This window comes from Melanerpes formicivorus, unplaced genomic scaffold, assembly GCF_026170545.1.
Source record: "Melanerpes formicivorus ecotype bairdi unplaced genomic scaffold, bMelFor1.0.p_v2 SCAF_8, whole genome shotgun sequence".
Lineage (NCBI taxonomy): Eukaryota > Metazoa > Chordata > Aves > Piciformes > Picidae > Melanerpes > Melanerpes formicivorus.
In genome coordinates this window covers 11,143,327-11,160,373 of record NW_027142360.1, presented here as the reverse complement: position 1 = coordinate 11,160,373, position 17,047 = coordinate 11,143,327, and the positions used below count along the sequence as shown (strand labels likewise).

The 17,047-nt window shown below is 42.7% G+C and overlaps 1 protein-coding gene across 4 annotated transcripts in view; it reads left to right on the top strand.

The window, feature by feature from the left end:
- The window catches only part of DENND5B (DENN domain containing 5B), a 108,298-nt gene extending 100,418 nt beyond the window's left edge, over positions 1-7,880 (top strand). For all 4 annotated transcript variants that reach the window (XM_068142128.1, XM_068142126.1, XM_068142127.1 and 1 more), the window contains 4 exons: positions 1,416-1,498; positions 1,662-1,788; positions 2,571-2,742; positions 3,948-7,880. In XM_068142128.1, the coding sequence (XP_067998229.1) occupies positions 1,416-1,498; positions 1,662-1,788; positions 2,571-2,742; positions 3,948-4,131 (566 nt within the window). In that variant the 3' untranslated portion in view covers positions 4,132-7,880. The remainder of the gene's footprint in view (positions 1-1,415; positions 1,499-1,661; positions 1,789-2,570; positions 2,743-3,947) is intronic.
- Positions 7,881-17,047: the final 9,167 nt, after the last annotated feature.

The window sequence follows — 17,047 nt, the reverse complement described above, 5'->3', positions numbered from 1 at the left end:
GTATCAAGGGGGACCCTAGGGTACATCAACTTCACATCACTACATTCAGCTTTTAAGAGTAACTTCACATATCTGCAATAGAGCATGAAACTATAAAGGCCATGTGGAGTATTCTATGCTAAAACATACAGATGAGCACAGTGTAGACCCTGTTTGTAAATCCATCCAGCTCCTGTAAAATTAGAGGATATGACTGCTGAAATGTCAAGCAAGGAAAGATTAGCTTCTGAGAGTGATGCAGCATTTAAAAACCACCATGGGACCACTGCAGCTCTTCACATGTGTGAGTCCATACTGGAGGAGTGGGCACAAGAGTATTTCCTTAGGTCTGAGAATGCTAAGGGCAAATAATTCATTTGTCTTGTAAGGCACACGAGTCTCTGTGTTAGACCTATCAAAAACTGTGGAGGTTATCATGTACTAAAATGATACTGAATGCTTCCAAAATAATTGCAGGACAAGTCATTAGCAATTGATGTAAGGCTGAACAATCCCAGCTCCCTCAGCCTGTCCTTGTAGCAGAAGTGGTTCAACCCTCTGATCATTTTCGTGGCCATCCTCTGGACCCTCTCCATCAGGTCCATGTCCTTCCTATATTTGAGAGCTCCAGACCTGTACACAGTACTCCAGGTGAGGTCTTACCAGAGCAGAGCAAATTGGCAGAATCACTTCTCTGGATCTGCTGGCAACGCATCTTTTGATGCAGCCCAGGATGTGATTTGCCTCCTGGGCTGCAAGTGCACACTGCGTACTCATGTCCATCTTCTTATCCATCAGCACCCCGTAATCCTTTTCCACAGGGCTGCTTTCCAATACCTCATCCCCCAGTCTGTATTGATAGCAGGAATCAGTAGTTGGAGCATGCATGTAAAAAGATTCAGAACAGAAGCGTGGCATATGTTTTAACACAGAAGATAACTTATTCTTGGAAGGGATATTCTCTGCCTGTGGCCCCTCATATAGATAGAATGACAGGACATGTGCCTAAAATAGATGCCTGTTTTGGCTCAATAAAACAATGCAGGTTCAAGTGAGGAATTAATGACTGCTGAGTTTTCTGGCCTCTGCCACGTAGAATTGAGTCAAATGACTGGACTACAACCTCCCAGCCCATGTCTCTTCATGTGAGGGTTGCTGTACTCTGTGATGAGCAAGGTATGATAAATTCAAATAGAATATTTATCAAGCCAGATCCTTGGGCTGTATATTTTTAAGCAGAGTGATTTATTTGACTATTCCAGGGTTGCTTGTCAGTTGCTTGTAATTAAGGTTCAGGTTTACCAAAGACAAATTATTGCCTGAACTCTGTTAAAGCTACAGAATAATTCCTGCAGTTCAAGTTATGTCATTGTGAGAATTTGATGAGTGTTTTAAAGTTGCTGTCTTCAGCTGATATGCTCTCCATCATTTCATAGAACCTAATGCGGGTCAGATCCAAGAGGGAATTGGGGAAGCTGTGAACAATATTGTGAAACACTTTCACAAGCCAGAGAAAGAGGTACTTCCTTCTTTTTATCACTTGCCTGGTACCTACAATGCATGTAAATACTTTTGTGAACAGAAACAGAACTGGAGTACTATCAGACTGTTAACTTACATATTTGAAGCTTCTGGCATGCAAGCAAGGCAAGCTATGCTTACAGACTTTCCTTTCTGTGCAGAGAGGGAGCCTTACCATTCTGTTGTGTGGAGAAAACGGTCTGGTTGCAGCATTGGAGCAGGTCTTCCACCATGGATTCAAATCAGCTCGCATTTTTCATAAGAATGTCTTTATTTGGGATTTCATAGGTAAGCTGGTATGTGATTTGGAGGCAGAAGAAACTTTAAGGGAAAATGACTACTCATGCACAGACCTCAAAGTCTTCTCAGCTAGGGTGCCATTTGTTCCTGCACAGCACCTGGTGGGCTTAAGTCAGTGAGAAACAAGATAGGAGATGAGAAATACTAAACTGTATACAAGGGATGAGTGTGAATCTGTGCAGAAATTTAAGAGCACTTCAAATTCTACTCATTCATGTATGTGTGTTCAAACAGCTGTTTTTCTACCCAGAAAGAGGGTAGGCTGGAGGGTCGAGTAGAGTAGCGATCGATGTTAAGGGGAGAGCTGGAAAAGGGCAGGGAGTGAAAGGTTTATATTTCTAGTTGTGAGAACTCTCCCAATTATTGCACTTGTCTTCTACTGATGCTTCTCTGTAGGCCTATGTTGTGGTAATTTAAGACATGCTTGTTCCCTTAAAACTTGCTTGCATGTTGAAATACTTAGCCTGAGGGTAAATGTTTACTCAGAAAATACAAAACATCAAAGCTGATTTTATCACTTACAATGAAATCATTGATAGGTACTGGGGTGCAGCTACTTAACTGTATTAGGCATCAACCAGTCTGCTGGCCACTGCTATGTAGCAAAGGTGGAGATCACCACCTGCCTATGGTCTTCAGAGTGAGAAATCCATAGAGAAGCTGTGGAATAGCTCTCAGCAGGTTGGGTTCTTTAAGAATTATGTTGTGTCATTTTGTGTCACAGTGAAAGACTTCTGCTCACAGGATTCTGATTTTTGTCCTTACCACAGAGAAAGCTGTTGCTTATTTTGAAACCAGTGACATTGGAGACAATGAGGAGGCCTTTTTGCTGCAAAGATCTTCATGCAAGACCTTCTGTCATTATGTAAATGCCATCAATACGGCTCCAAGGAATATTGGAAAGGATGGCAAGTTCCAAATTCTGGTTTGCCTGGGGACAAGGTACCTAACTGCTGTTCTTTATATGTGTCTTCTTGCATCGAACTGGAAGAATATTTTTGCATTGCTATTACCTGTAGTTTTCCATTTTAAGGTATCTCATACCTATCTATTATCCAGTACCTATTTTAGGCAAAAAAATGAAGCAATGAAGCAGTGTTTAAACTTCTAAAAATGTTTTCTGCTCTTGTATAACTGTTAACTTGACAGTCATAGGTATGAAATTTATCTTGAAATGGTGCTTCTGATGAAGTACTGGCTTTGGGAGCTCAGAGTTCCTTTGCAAGCGCTGGTGCATTTCTAAGTCATCATTGAATCACATGGCCAATGAAAATGTGATGTCTGTTATACTGTTCTAGATGAATCTTTATTTCCTAATAGAATGCTTTCTGTCTTGCACTTGTAAGAGGGCCATAGTGAGAGCAACTTAGGTGTGTCTTGGAGGATGGAAGTTGGTATGTCTAGAAATAAGTACAATTTTTGTCTTGTCTGTCTGGATACATGGAAAACTGGTTGGAAAGCAGTCTTTGTGTTCTCCTGAGTTTTATTTTCCCTGTTCCTGATCTGAAAATATTGCTGAATTCTTCCAAAGTGGGTTGTCCAGTTCTGCTGATATCTTTCCATCTTCATTCATACACTACATTCAGTTACCAGGATCTTACTAACAATACTAGCCTGAAGAGGAGGCTCAGGGGAGACCTTATTGCCATCTACAACTACCTGAAGGGAGGTTGTAGCCAGGTGGAGGCTGGTCTCTTCTCCCAGGCAACCAGCACCAGAACAAGAGGACACAGTCTCAGGCTGCACCGGGGAGGTTTGGGCTAGATATTAGGAAGAAGTTCTTCATAGAAAGAGTGACTGGCCATTGGAATGGGCTGCCCAGGGAGGTGGTGGAGTCACCATCACTGAGGGTGTTTAGGAGGAAATTGGATGGGGTGCTCAGTGCCATGGTTTAGTTGATTAGATAGTGTTAGATGATAGGTTGGACTTGATGATCTCAAAGGTCTCTTCCAACCTGGTTAATTCTATTCTATTCTAATATCAAGGGTTATAATTATACTTGATTACAGATTACAGGACACTTTTATGTGAAAACAACATGTATCACCCACAAAAAGAGGAAAAAAGTGGGTTGTATTCTTGGAGAAGAAATTCAGTTAGAGATGTGTTGTACCCTGCTAAAATAATTCCTTTCATCCTTTTTGCAGGGACCACTTCCTCTCTCAGTGGATCCCATTGTTGGCAGAATGCCCACCCATTACAAGGATGTATGAGGAGAATGCTCTCTTACGGGACCGCATGACTGTCAACTCCCTTATCCGTGTCCTACAGACATTGCAAGATTTCAACATCATCCTAGAAGGATCACTTATTAAAGGAGTGGATGTTTAGCATGGCTTTGCTGAGAACTTCATTTATTCCTTTCCCAAGCAAGCAAACCACAACAGGAGACCTGTCAGGACTTGAACACGATGGTAGTGCACCACTGTAAGGCAAAGCTGCCAGCTGAAGTGGGAGTGGGAAGCCCAGTTTCTGCCCAACGGGGACTGTCCTCTAAAGCTGCAGAAAGCTAAGATGCAGTATTGTAGTTTATTTGAAACAGAAATTTAGTATAAAATAGAGTATTTTCATGTGTTAGATGTGTGTAAATATGCTATCTTCTTTAAGAAATTATATTACTCTAAGAAATTTTTCTTAGACTAAATGTTCTTGTTCTTGACTATGAGTAGCTGAAACCCAGGGGAAGGACCTGTCAGGAGGGAAGGACTGAGGTGGGAAGGGATGTTGCTACTTGCTTGCAAGGAAGAAGCCAATCAATGTGTAAATACAGCGCAAACTCAGCAGGGCTTTTTTCAGGTATTGCAAATTCATATGGCAGATACCCTTACATAGCCATTGGGATTGTCTCACTCTTGGAAATGTAAGCAAATGCTGGTTTACCGACTGTACATAGTCTCTCCTAGGTTGCTTTTTGTTTGTTTGTTTGAAGACTCGACCTTTGCCATGCACAGAAGTTTTGAGTCAATTTTTTTCCCTGTAAGGTCTTTTGGGTCACTTTTGTTGATCACCAAAAGGGGGGACAAGTGCTGAAATGCTTGAACACTGGAGGGGAGGACAACTGTCAGCCTCAGAGCCTAAGTATGAGACCTGTGTAAGTGGCGCTGCTGCAGCCTGAGGTGGGGAATGATGGATTGCTTGACTCACTTGGTGTGTCCTTCACCTGTGTACATGTTCTGACACCCTCAGCCAGTCTGTGTTGTGGGTGTTGTTTTTTTTTTTTTTCCTTTCTTTCTCATTCTGAGGAATTTGTTTAATATCAAATTCTTGCTGTACTTGAGAAGAATCATTGCTGCAGAGCCACAAACACCGATGTTGCTGTGCTACTGACCTGTCAGCTGGTTTTCCAATGCTGACAGGTTATGAGTCTTCCTTTATCCCGTCAAGCTATCCAGATACCAAACTAAAACAAAACAAAAAGAGAATCTCACTTAGGTATTTTGAGGTGTCTCTCCTACAAACACATTACTTCACAGAGTGTAATACAGCTCTTGAAGAGGCAGTGGGAGCAACTAAAATCCTGTATGCTAAAAATGTTAAAAGGTTACATTGAAACCATCAAGCGGATACCATGCAGCAAATATGGAGTGCATTTTCCATGCTTGTGGGTGGGAGTGGGAAGGATCTGAGGGCATAGTTAACTTCATCTGGGTTTAGTTTTTGGAAGCCAGTTTTCACATGTTTATTCCCTATGATCTTGGCCGCTTAATTAGTGGATTTCTGTGGATCTCTCACTGTTGGGTGTGGCTTGGGGACGGCCCCTAGCTGGTACTGTAGGTGTATTGCCTTGTGCTGTGCTATCAAGTAGCATTAGGAGGGCCGTAGCAGGTCTTGGTATAGTGTGCACTTTGTGAAGAGAGGGATGAAAGCAAAGGAAAAGGAAAGAGGATGAAAATTAGAGTTTGCATTCTCACCTACCATTTGTCAAAGCTTCTCTAATTTCCTGTGGTCCTTCTGCTGTCCAGTTCTTACACCAGCACTCACTTTAGTGTCTGAGTTTCATATCACATTCCCAGCCAGAAGAAAACTCCTCTTGTGACTTTGTTTCATTAGAAGGGAGGAGTTTTATGTTATAGAAGTCACTTTGTTTCTAAGAAAGAAGTAAAATAACATGTCAGGGAGTCATTGACTGTAATGAGGGTTCCAGCTTTCAGTAACAGTTCTTTCCTTCTGGGCTGGTACTTCCTTCCTTAAACTGACTAAACTCATCGCAAATACTTCAGGCAGCACTGCAATGTCAGTACTGTAGGTGTGAGTAACTAACACAAAGGTGTCATGAGTTAGTAGCCAGAGCCCCCAACAGTGTGACACCTCTCTTACATTTCCAGAAATGCGACATTTGGAATGACAGAATGCCAAGCTGGAAGGGACCCCAAGGATCATCTGGATTCCAGAGATATCTGAATGTTAAGGATGTGTGGCCAGGCAAGTCTGCTTAACTCAGCAGAAGATGCATGACGGCTCTTTAGCAGCAATTGAAAATGCCGCCCCCAGTACTTAACTCTATCAATAAATTATACATTTAGCACCAGAAACCATGTGGCAGCATTATTTGGTAATGACTGCTTAGGATGTTTTGATTTCTGTTGCAGATCAGGCCTTTTATGTCTAATAGCTGCTATACATGAATTTTCATGCCCAACCCAGTCTGAGTGACTTTCATTTTACTGAAATAATAACCCCTTTAGTCCTTAGATTTCTTCGCAGTATCATCTGCATTTGCTTGCTGGATACATTTCAAACATGTACTGCTGCAGACTTCTCCAAAGCCTATTTATGACTTAAGCAGTCATAACATATGCCCAATGTGACACAGGTTAAGTGCAATCAGGACAAGTGGGCACCTCTAAAGGGCAAGCATAGATGTATAAACCAGACACAGGGAGAAGGGTAATAACTACATGAAGTCTTTCTTAAGTTAAAATAAATCAGCCTGAGAAATTTTAATATTCAAAATAGGGCCTTCCCCTGTCTCAAACTGCATTAAGGACCTTCTGGCATGTAACTTTAACACAACTTCACGTCAGCTTTTTCAGCAAATGTTGACTTGTTTGGTTTTGTTGGGTTTCACATCATGTTAATAATAACAATACAATAAAAATCATGTACGTCTGATATTTCCTTGTAGGCAATAAAACACCCTGTGTTGCAAGGGGCGCAGCTGAGTGCCTCAGATTCCTAGACTAGTTATTTTACAGCCTTGGAGTATGGTTCTTTGTAGGGTATGTTTACCATGTATGATGAATTTTTATTTTAGTAGACTACTTTTGTTATTGAAAATTGAGGGGGGGTTTCTGTACATTTTACAGAAACCATTCTTCCTGATAGAATGGCAAGAAACCCATCAGGATTCTTCTAAGCTAACACAGTTTTTTACTTGAGTGTTAAAGCACCTTCTTTGGTTGAGAAAGGGAAGCTTAGAAAAGACCAATGATCTCTGGTACCTGTTTTTTGCAGTGTTTGGGGGGGGTTGTTTTTTGACAAAACAGAGGCAAGAAAAAATTCCCATCCAATGCCTCTCTGCAGACATCTGAGTTTTCATGGTCCTGTTATACTAACATCCAGCGTGGTAACTTGAAGGAGTCAGAGAATCAGATGCCTCACTATGTACAAAACGTGTATTTATAATTCTCTGAAATGAGCTAAATTCTCCTGTTTAGTGAAAACATCTACTCATGTTTATTCCAAGTCAGTTTGTGTCATTAGATGTCATGGTTCAAAAAATGTCTTCTTTAGAATAGGTGCGCAATGGCGTCTTTGAGAGAAAGGACTTCTTTCAATCCAATGAAGGTGCACTTCATAAGGGGAAATGTTGTATGTTACACTTGAAATGTACAAATGCACCCTGTATAGCTTAAAATGATCCTTAAATGTTTCCATTAAGTATATTTTATCTTTACATTATTACTGACTGAATAAGAACTGGATTCTTTTCAAGATGACATTAGTAAAAGTATTGTTATCTCAAGCACTTTAACATACATACCACACAAAAAAAACTGACATAGGTTTTTCAGGTTTTGAAGTACATTGAAATACAGCTTTTCATGCAATGTCCTTTACAAATAAAACTGTGAGAATAATGGTTGGTGTCACTTTCTCCTTGCAGAGGAACCGGGAGATCTGAGTCTCAAGTTCATGGCATCCAACCCATCAACCAATCCAACCCACCTAAACAACTAACCCATGGCACCAAGCACCCCATCAAGTCTCCTCCTGAACACCTCCAATGATGGTGACTCCACCACCTCCCCAGGCATCCCGTTCCAATGGGCAATCACTCTCTCTGCATAGAACTTCTTCCTAACATCCAACCTAAACCTCCCCTGGTGCAGCCTGAGACTGTGTCCTCTTGTTCTGGTACTGGCTGCCTGGGAGAAGAGACCAACATCTGTCTGTCTACAACTTCCCTTCAGGTAGTTGTAGAGAGCAATAAGGTCACCCCTGAGTCTCCTCCTGTCCAGGCTAAGCAACCCCAGCTCCCTCAGTCTCTCCTCATAGGGCTTGTGTTCCAAACTCTTCACTAACTTTGTTGCCCTTCTCTGGACTCGTTCCAGCAATGGAATGAGCAGAACAAAATTACTCAGCCGATAGCAACTTCCGGTGCTGGGAGCTCACTGGAGCAAAGATGTGGGATAAGGCTTCCGAGGGTCCGCTCTCAAAATCTGCCCTTCTTCCCTTCCCTGACACTGAAGTTTAGCCATTTTCAAGGTGTGGTGGAAAGCATGGCTGATCAAAAGGAAGAAACAGGATTGAAGTGAAATTGTATTTGCTAGGCAGCCTGGATTGCTCTCTTCCTTATTAGCTGGAGTGTAGGATAGTGATGTTTATCACAGCGTAGCAGCAAATTTACGGGATCCCATAAGAGTGAATGAAATCTATACAGTGTGTGGTCAAATTTCAATAGAGTACTTAATACACCTTAGGCTTAGGTATGTAAATTGAAGATAGTGGGATCTGACATGTTAAAGGCAGTAAGCACTTGAAGTAAAGCAGGACTAAACTTGTCCAGATGAGGAAGTACAAATAGCTTCCTCTCTACTGTGCTGTCATTGATGCAGTCTGGAAACACTGCAATGTTTTCTGCCAAAGGTAAGTTGAAGAAAATGGAGAAAACTTGACTAGGTAGGAATTTAAATAACCTCACCAGTCTAGTTTGTTCCTTGCAAATGTTTCAGGTAAACTTGTTGGAACAAATTATGCCCAAATTAAGTGTGAACCACCTTCCCCATCTGTCAGTCCATCAGCTCAGAGGTTGAGGCTCCTGTCATTGCAGTCAGGGAGTATTTCATTGCTGACATTCCTATTTTCTCCCCTACTATTCCATCAAATACATATCATTATAAGCTGGTTTGAGCTCAGTACAGGATGTGAATGGAGTGGGACAATTACTGTACAAGTCTGCTATCCAGTGGCTGGTTAAGGCAAGCTATCTGCCAAAGCCACTATAGAGATGATTTGTCAGTGGAAGGCTCTAGTTCTGGAGGAATGCTGACACTTTAATAGGCCCATTTGTATTCCTGCAGACTTTGCAGGGCATTTCAGCTCCTCTGTCAGAACTTCTTCTGTCAAAAGAGGATGGAACCAGACAAATATTTTATCCTTTAACCAAGATGGGAGAGGGAAGAAGGGACATGCAGCTTTTGAATTGTCATTACCCCATGAGGTAAATAAGATGTGCTCTAAATCAGACCAGATAATAAGAACCCACCAGCTTGGAGTTAGTGTGGCTATAGGCTGTCCTGAGATCTAAACCTCTTGCACATGGTCTCTTATTGCTGACTAGATAAATAGTATGAAGATGGATGAAAAGAGGTGTGGTGCACCAGACACTTACACACATAAAACAATCATTTTTGGAAAAAATTTATTCAGTATAGATGATGGAGATTGGAGTCAATACAGCCGACCAATATGATCGAGTATTGTTCCTTTATTGTTCCAGTAGTGTAGGCCTATGGTGCGAGTATAGCACAGTACAGTAAAGCATAGAAGAAGAGAAAGGAAAGGCAGAAGTGCTTAGCAAGGGAACTTCTACAACTTGTATAAACTCAGAGTGCCTTGTTGGCATGGCTTCATTGGTTCCCTAGGAGTGACCACACATCGCCCTATTATAGATTATCAGTCCAACTACTAACAACACATGAGGTTTGTTGATGCAGGTGCATGTCCTGTTGTTCCAAGGCTCTAGGCCTACACTGCCAGATTGCTCACACTGCTCGTCGCTAGCATTGCCACAATTCAGGGAACATAAAAGGGCAATACCACCCCATGGCTGTACCTAGCATTCATGTTCTTAAACCTGTGAAAAGTTTCCCATTCATAGTAACAGTAACACAGGCTAATGAAGAAAAAAACTGGAGACAAGCAGAAGCGCATGCAATTAAAAATGCATGAAATACACAAACAGCTGACAGGGGCCAAAGCTGTCTGAACACCTTTGCATTGTGCTTTGCCTGTCTCTAAAGTTAGTACTGATAGAAAGGGTGTGCTCTATGCAGCAAAACAAGATTTTTCCAAGGGCACTGTGTTCTCAGCAAAAGTAGCAAAGAAATAGACAAAACATATTAAAGCAGGAGGAAAAACTTGGATGAGACAGGAGATTGTTCTTGAACCTCTGGCTAAATGCACAAGGCATGTCCAAGAGCAAATCTGACATAATGTAAAACAAAGGGAAAAATGAATGTGAAACTAGTAACAAAGTTGAGTCTGATAAAAAGACACTCAGCTTTTGAGTATTCATTTTTCTATCAATCCAAATACAAGTGTGTTTTGTCCAAGCACAGAATGAACCCTTGGGGTAAAAACTAGTAAGTGAAACTGCTTGGTTCCTTGCTGCACCTGATAAAGACACTACAGAATAAACCTGATCTATTCTTCTCCAGTTGTGACTTCAAAGATGGCAAAATGAGGGACTCTGTGGAATGACATGAGCATGTAGAGCCCAGCTGAACAGTGTGGGCTGAAGCATAGCACTTCTATATGCTCCATTCCCTAAACAGAAATCATGGAGACATTTAGAGTTGATTCCGCTTTAATGCAAACCTGTATAGATAAGTATTGTTCAGCAACAAGATTGAGGAAGGACTGCAAAAGAGGCAGGATCACCAAGGAGTTATCAAAGGTATAAAATAAAAAATAAATTGAGGAAGATAAAAAAGCAAGAGGACAACACAGGATCAAAATAAACAGTAAGAGCAGGAGAGCAGAGGAAGACAGAGCTAGAGAGGACCATGCAGGCTCAGGGGAAAGCAACTCTGAGGGCTGCAAGTAGAACAGCAAATGGAGCATGAAGATTTGCATCCTCTTCTCTATCTGCTGCCTTGTGTACTCCACTGGCCCACCTCAGCCAGCCCACAGGAAACTGGCAGAACCATGCAGGAATTCTAGAAGGCCATGACAAGTTCTATGTGAATGCCTAGGGGAAAACAGAGCCATAATTTCTTCAAGGTAGCAAAGGGACCACAGCCTTAACCTGTGAGTTCCTGTGGAGGGAAGCATGGGGTCCCCATGCCCTGTGCTGGCCTGAAGAAACCACTGGCTAAGACTGCCACAGAACTGCCCTGTCAAGCTGAAACTGGACCAGTAAAGGGTCCTGCCATCTGACAGTATGGTTGAATAGGTGCAATGTTGTAAACCTCATGGTGTAGCTGCCAGCCCTGGCATGGTAGTGTAGAGGAGGCTGGGGCTTGTAGAGGGCTGAAGCTTGCAGGTGGACAGCCAGCACTCTCCCACAATGTTTTTAAGGTAAAAAAGGTGAGTGGCAATGGAGCAGTGCCTGAGGAGCAGGCAAAACACTGACATTCATTCTGCTGCTATGCTGGAATGCAAGTGAGTTTGATGAAGTCAGGTGTGGCTGGAGGAGAATTCGGAGGCTTCCCCATGGGGCAGAAGGGTCTATCATGGCACACCCGGTGCTGCCCATTGTGCTGCAGTACCAAGAGCTGCAGTAGTGAGGAAGAGACCACAACAGTCAAGACAAAAGGTGACTAAGCAGGAATCTTGTGCATTTTGGCATGCTGGAAGTCTGGGTGTGTAATTTAAGCTTACAGACCAGCCATGAGCTCAGCCCAGAGCAAACACATCTGCAGTCTTAGCCAGAAAAAGTTATTCTAACCCCCTGAAGTCAGAGCTACACACACTACTCTACATTTGAAATAACTAAGCCTGCACAAGAGCTAGCATCATTTCACAACTCAGCTGACCCAAGAGCAAAGGAAGAAGTGGAACCTCTAAGGGAAGGGACTTTTGGTCTTATTAACCATTTGTTTTCATTCTTCCCACCGCAATGGGACACAGTCTGGTGAAAGGGCGATCAATAACAGTCCAGATCTGTTCTCTGCTGAAAGGCCAGAGTCAAAACCCTTCAATACAGATGTTTCATGTAGGGTGGTTCTTTTAAATGGTAGTCACATTATCAATGAAGGAGGTGCCACTCTAACAGCTGATACCAGCTGGGAGGTAAGAGAAGACTGGCAGCCCTCCAGTTGTAGGCTTCTTAAGTTTAGCTTCTGTTGTTGTTCTCATAGATTGATTCAACTTCATATAACTTATTTTGAATAGGAAGCATTTATCTACCTGAAGCATTGACGTCTCCAAACCAGTAGGACACATCCAGTATCAACCTCTGAGGATTAACAAAGGCTAAGCCTGTGTACTTATTTAAGAGTCCATTTCTACTCTGTTCTGAACAGTCTTGCAGGCTTTGTGCAGGCCTGCAGGTAAATGTAAGCCTATCTACTCCTGCAATTGGCAAGGTTTGGGAAACAAATTATTCATGAAGTTAAACATGAGACCAGATGTTTTAAAACTTATTTTCTTTGTTTTATCTAGGAGGCCATCTCATCGTATGATCTCAGTTGCTTGTCCCGTGGTATCAGATTCACAGGCACAAATGTCCTTCTGAGTCAATATATTTTCCATCTTGCAATCAGACCAGGGCCAAAGATACCATTGCACTTCCTCTATAAAATCAAGAATCACAGTTTCTGTCTTGTTTTGGTGACAGAAAAAAATTCTCTCTTGCTGGCTAGTGAAAAACTTTGGTCCAAGATATTGCTTTTAGGTCTGAATTCAGCCTTGTCTAGTGCTCAGAATTTGTACTACAACCAATATGAGTCCACAAAGAATAAACTGCTCAGGGAGCAACAGGTTGAATAGCCTGGAAGCAGTGTCAGGTAGCAGCTGTCAGTGACTTTTGTCAAACCCTGGGCATCCTGTATTGATGAACAACATGAAACATAAAAGCTGGCCCCTACTTTTTTTTTTTACTTTCATACTAAGCTATATTCAGTACAATTCAGACCAGGTGGATTTTGCCCAGCCAGAAGAGTCCCCAGTTCCTTAACAGAGAATAACCAGAGTGTACTTAGCTTGCTCTGTGCTGGAATCGATCTGTGTATGTACAGGCACTGCTTTCATCCATCTTCGAAAGCTAACCCTTGTTGACCCTAGACATAGTCGTGGTGGTCAGAGACACCTCACAACCTGAGAACAAGGGGTGGTGTTCTGTGCCAGCCCCAGCTTCCTGATAAGAGAACAGGACTTATTTGTTGCTGGACACAATGCAAATTGTTTTCCTGAGGCAGGAGATTCTCTGCTCTCCTTCTGACACCATGTGTGGTCCTACAGCTGGGTACGGAGTGAATGACCTTACTTTGATGAATACTTTGGAAGGTGGGATTTTGGTAAGAACATCTTAGGGTACATATACTATGTAGTTGGTTAAATGTTAGTGCTGTTTGTAGTTTCTTGCTGCTATGGGCATTATGACTCCTACCTGAGAGCAAAACAGGACTTTTCCATCAGCAAGTTATTTACTCATCTCAGAGAAGTTGGGTATGCCCGTTCCCTCTATGGAGAGGAAAATACTTGCATTCTTAGGATCATATATAGAATATAGGTGAGTTTTAGAAGCCCTTGGTGACAATGAGAAACTATCAGTGAAAGGAACATGCTTCTTCAAGAGTTTTATGGATGTTTTCAAGTCTAAACCAGCTGTTAGCCCACCATACCAGAATAGGGTTACCACACTGAACAGACTGTGCCCCACCAACTCAGTCTAAATTTCAATGAGAAATGTAGTTAGGATGCTGTAGCTGGCTACTCTCAGTGTTTTGGCAAGGACCCTGTATGAATTTCATACAGGCAGATGACGTTTTCTGCTTCTGTTTACTTGCCCTGACAGACATGCTGACTCAGAGGATGCTGGGAGGCCATTAGCCACAGCTTATAAAATGCTGCTGCTGCCTTACCGAACAGCATATATGAAACCCCTCCTATTTTTTAGACATCCTATGAATAGCTACTTATTCTGATTTACAGCAGGATATGTTTTACAAGAGGGTAAACCTGGCCTGAAGTAAGAAGCATTTGAATGCTTACACACAACTGGGAAAGCCCTGGGTCTTCTCAGCTTGATGGGTACCAGTACCAATGTTTTTGCACTCGAGGATTGCAGGTGAGCTACTTCTCTTGACTTCTTTGTCTGTCTAAATGTGTTGGACCTCTCTGCTCTGAAGCAGCTTGAGGATCTAGAAGCAGCACAAACACCAGGCTGGTAAGATCTGCAGACTCTGGTATGTCTGGGACCATGGATGGTACTGGGTGGCACAAAGTGTCTGAAACCTTGAACTGTTTTGCTTGCCATCCAGCAGTTAACAATTGCCCCAAGTGGAAGGAATTTAGCCTATACTCAGACTTCTTGTATTACATGGTGTGAATTAGACGTTCGTCATTCCCTAATCACTTCTGAGTGCAAGTGATGCTCAGCTCCAGCACTCACAAGGCAAAGAAAGACCAGCTCAAGAGGTCACTTTCATACTGTTCAGGTTTTCTACTTCCTTCCTAACAGATAACACAAATCTACCAGTCAATATTGCTCTTGGGTTTGAAACCTTGCACCTATGATTGTTTCAGCCACTGGTAAGGTTAGTTGTCCTGAAGAGTCATTCGGTTTAGCTATGGAAAGAGATTTGTTTTGACAGCATGTTGAAAATAGCATCTCAGAAACCACACTGCTAGCTGGTTTTAGAAAGGCCAGTTCTGAAGTGTCTCTGATTGGCCAGCACATTACTCTGTAAGTAACAATCACTTTGTTTAGCTGGTTTTCAGAGAGTGCACATGCCTGAAGGACAATGCTATCCCAGGGCAGCTGTTCATGGCCTGGCCATCCCTGCAGGCTGCTCTTGTTCAGCTTCCCTGGGGCTCCTAGGAGAAGCATGAACTCATTTTGGGATGCCTTCACTCAGGGAACCACCCTATGCATGCTCACCTGCATTCCTTCAGGGAAGCTGGGGTTCCTGCACATCCCATACACTTCATGGCACTGGTGTTCTGCTGAGCTTCCAACTTGCTCAGGTGAGCTCAGTCCCAGATGAGTATCTCCCCTCCCATGGCACCTAATCAGCCACAACTCCTCACAAATAAAACCAGTACTCCATTCAGAAAGGGAAATCTCAACTGTGGCTCTAACCAGATATTTATTTGGAACCTGAAAGGTATGTGGTATGGAAGTCCTAAATGCTTCTGCTTCAAAAACTGCTCTCTCCATCCTGAGAGGTTTCATAAACCTTTCCTGGAAACACACATAATTTGCAAAATACTTCTCTGGCCTTCCAGGACTGGTACCCTCTTTTATTCCTTCTCTCCCATACCTTGCTGTTGTCTGCATTAGTAGGTCAGTGAAGACAGAACCTTTCCTGCTGGCTCTAGGATATCTATCCCATCACTCTGTGCCAGTGTAGCAAGGCTTCCTGCTGCACATTAGCTCTGTGGCTCAGGCTCTGCCACTTCTGCCCTGGAGGCATCATCTGGTGCCCTTGACTTCTCTGCATGCTGTAATTTGCAGTATGAACAGGCAGTCAGACCTGAGGGAAGTCACTAAGGTAAGAAAATTAAGTGTCCTGATTTGGATTTATTTAGATCTCTTCCATCACCCTGTAGAGTTAATTTCCAGCTATTACCACACATTCTGAGACCAAACTTGGTTTTGGGAATCCTTGTGATCAGCATCTGCTCACACTTAGTCTGAAGCTCACCCATCCTGCTTGTGCCTCCCCTTATTTATGTGATTTTGTGAGTGAAGACTTCCTCCTGGAAAGTCTTTCACCTTTTCTTATCTTCTTCTAATTTTCAGAGAGAGATGCCTCTACCCTGAGGAAGAGGGCTGTATCCTACTGTCTCCTCCCTTCATGTTGTTGTCTCACTGCTTGCCCTTTTCCTCTCTCTGCCCTTGGCTTGTATTTAGAGGATGTTATGTGTCAAATCTGGTTGATTTGTTGCAGTCTAATTAGCTGATTCAATCCAATTAAGCTATCTGAAGTTATCTGTGTTATGTGATGGCTTTGTCAGCCAACTCCATTCCTTCTTACCCTTGCAAAAAAATTTGCCTCCAGCTCTTCCTCCAGATCTCAGTGGTAGATTTCCACTTGGTTCTTGGCTGCTTCTTCAAAGCTTGTGATCAGGACTCCAGGTTCTGCAAATTTCATTCAGAGACCATCTCCTCCCACCACCTCCTTCTCCTGGTTAGGCAAGTCTGCCCACAGCTCTTCTTCCTCACCAGAGATTTGTAAGCACTGTGTCTGTCTGGCAGTTTGGCAATAAGGGCAGCAAGATGCCATCCCCTTGTGAGACTAGTCACTTGCACCTGAGCTTGGTGAAGTATCACTGCCTTGCTTTGGCTGAGTCAAAACTCTGCCTACCAAGAGATGTTTTCTCCATAGTTTCTGTGGCTTCCTGAAGTCAAAGCCTTAAATCTGAAACTCACCTCCTTCAAAGTACCATTTTCCTTTCCTGGGGCTATCTCACTGCTAGGTTGATGTCATTCTTCACTTCGCTCTTCCGTGATCTGAGATCGCTTATTCTTCTCTGGATTGGGTATTTTTGTGGTGGTGGTGGTGGTTGGTTGGTTTGGGTTTGTTTTTTTTTTGGGGGGGGAGGTGTTTGGTTTTATTTTTTATTATTTTTGTTTGGTTTGGGGTTGGGGAGTTGTTTTGGTTTTTTGGTGGGGTTTGTTTGATTGATTTGTTGTTGATTGGGATAGAAGGGTAGGGGGTTAGTTTGTTTGTTTTCTCCAGAAAGGGGAACCCTTGTTGCGCCTGCTGATACTATAGATTAAAAATCAGTGTCACTGAGAACAGACCTGTAGGCTACAAAATCTCCAAAGAATGGTGATGAGTGAAGCTTTAACCTGGAAACATACTGACTCATGTTGCTTGGTTCTGTTTAACAGCATTCTGGGTATGAGCCT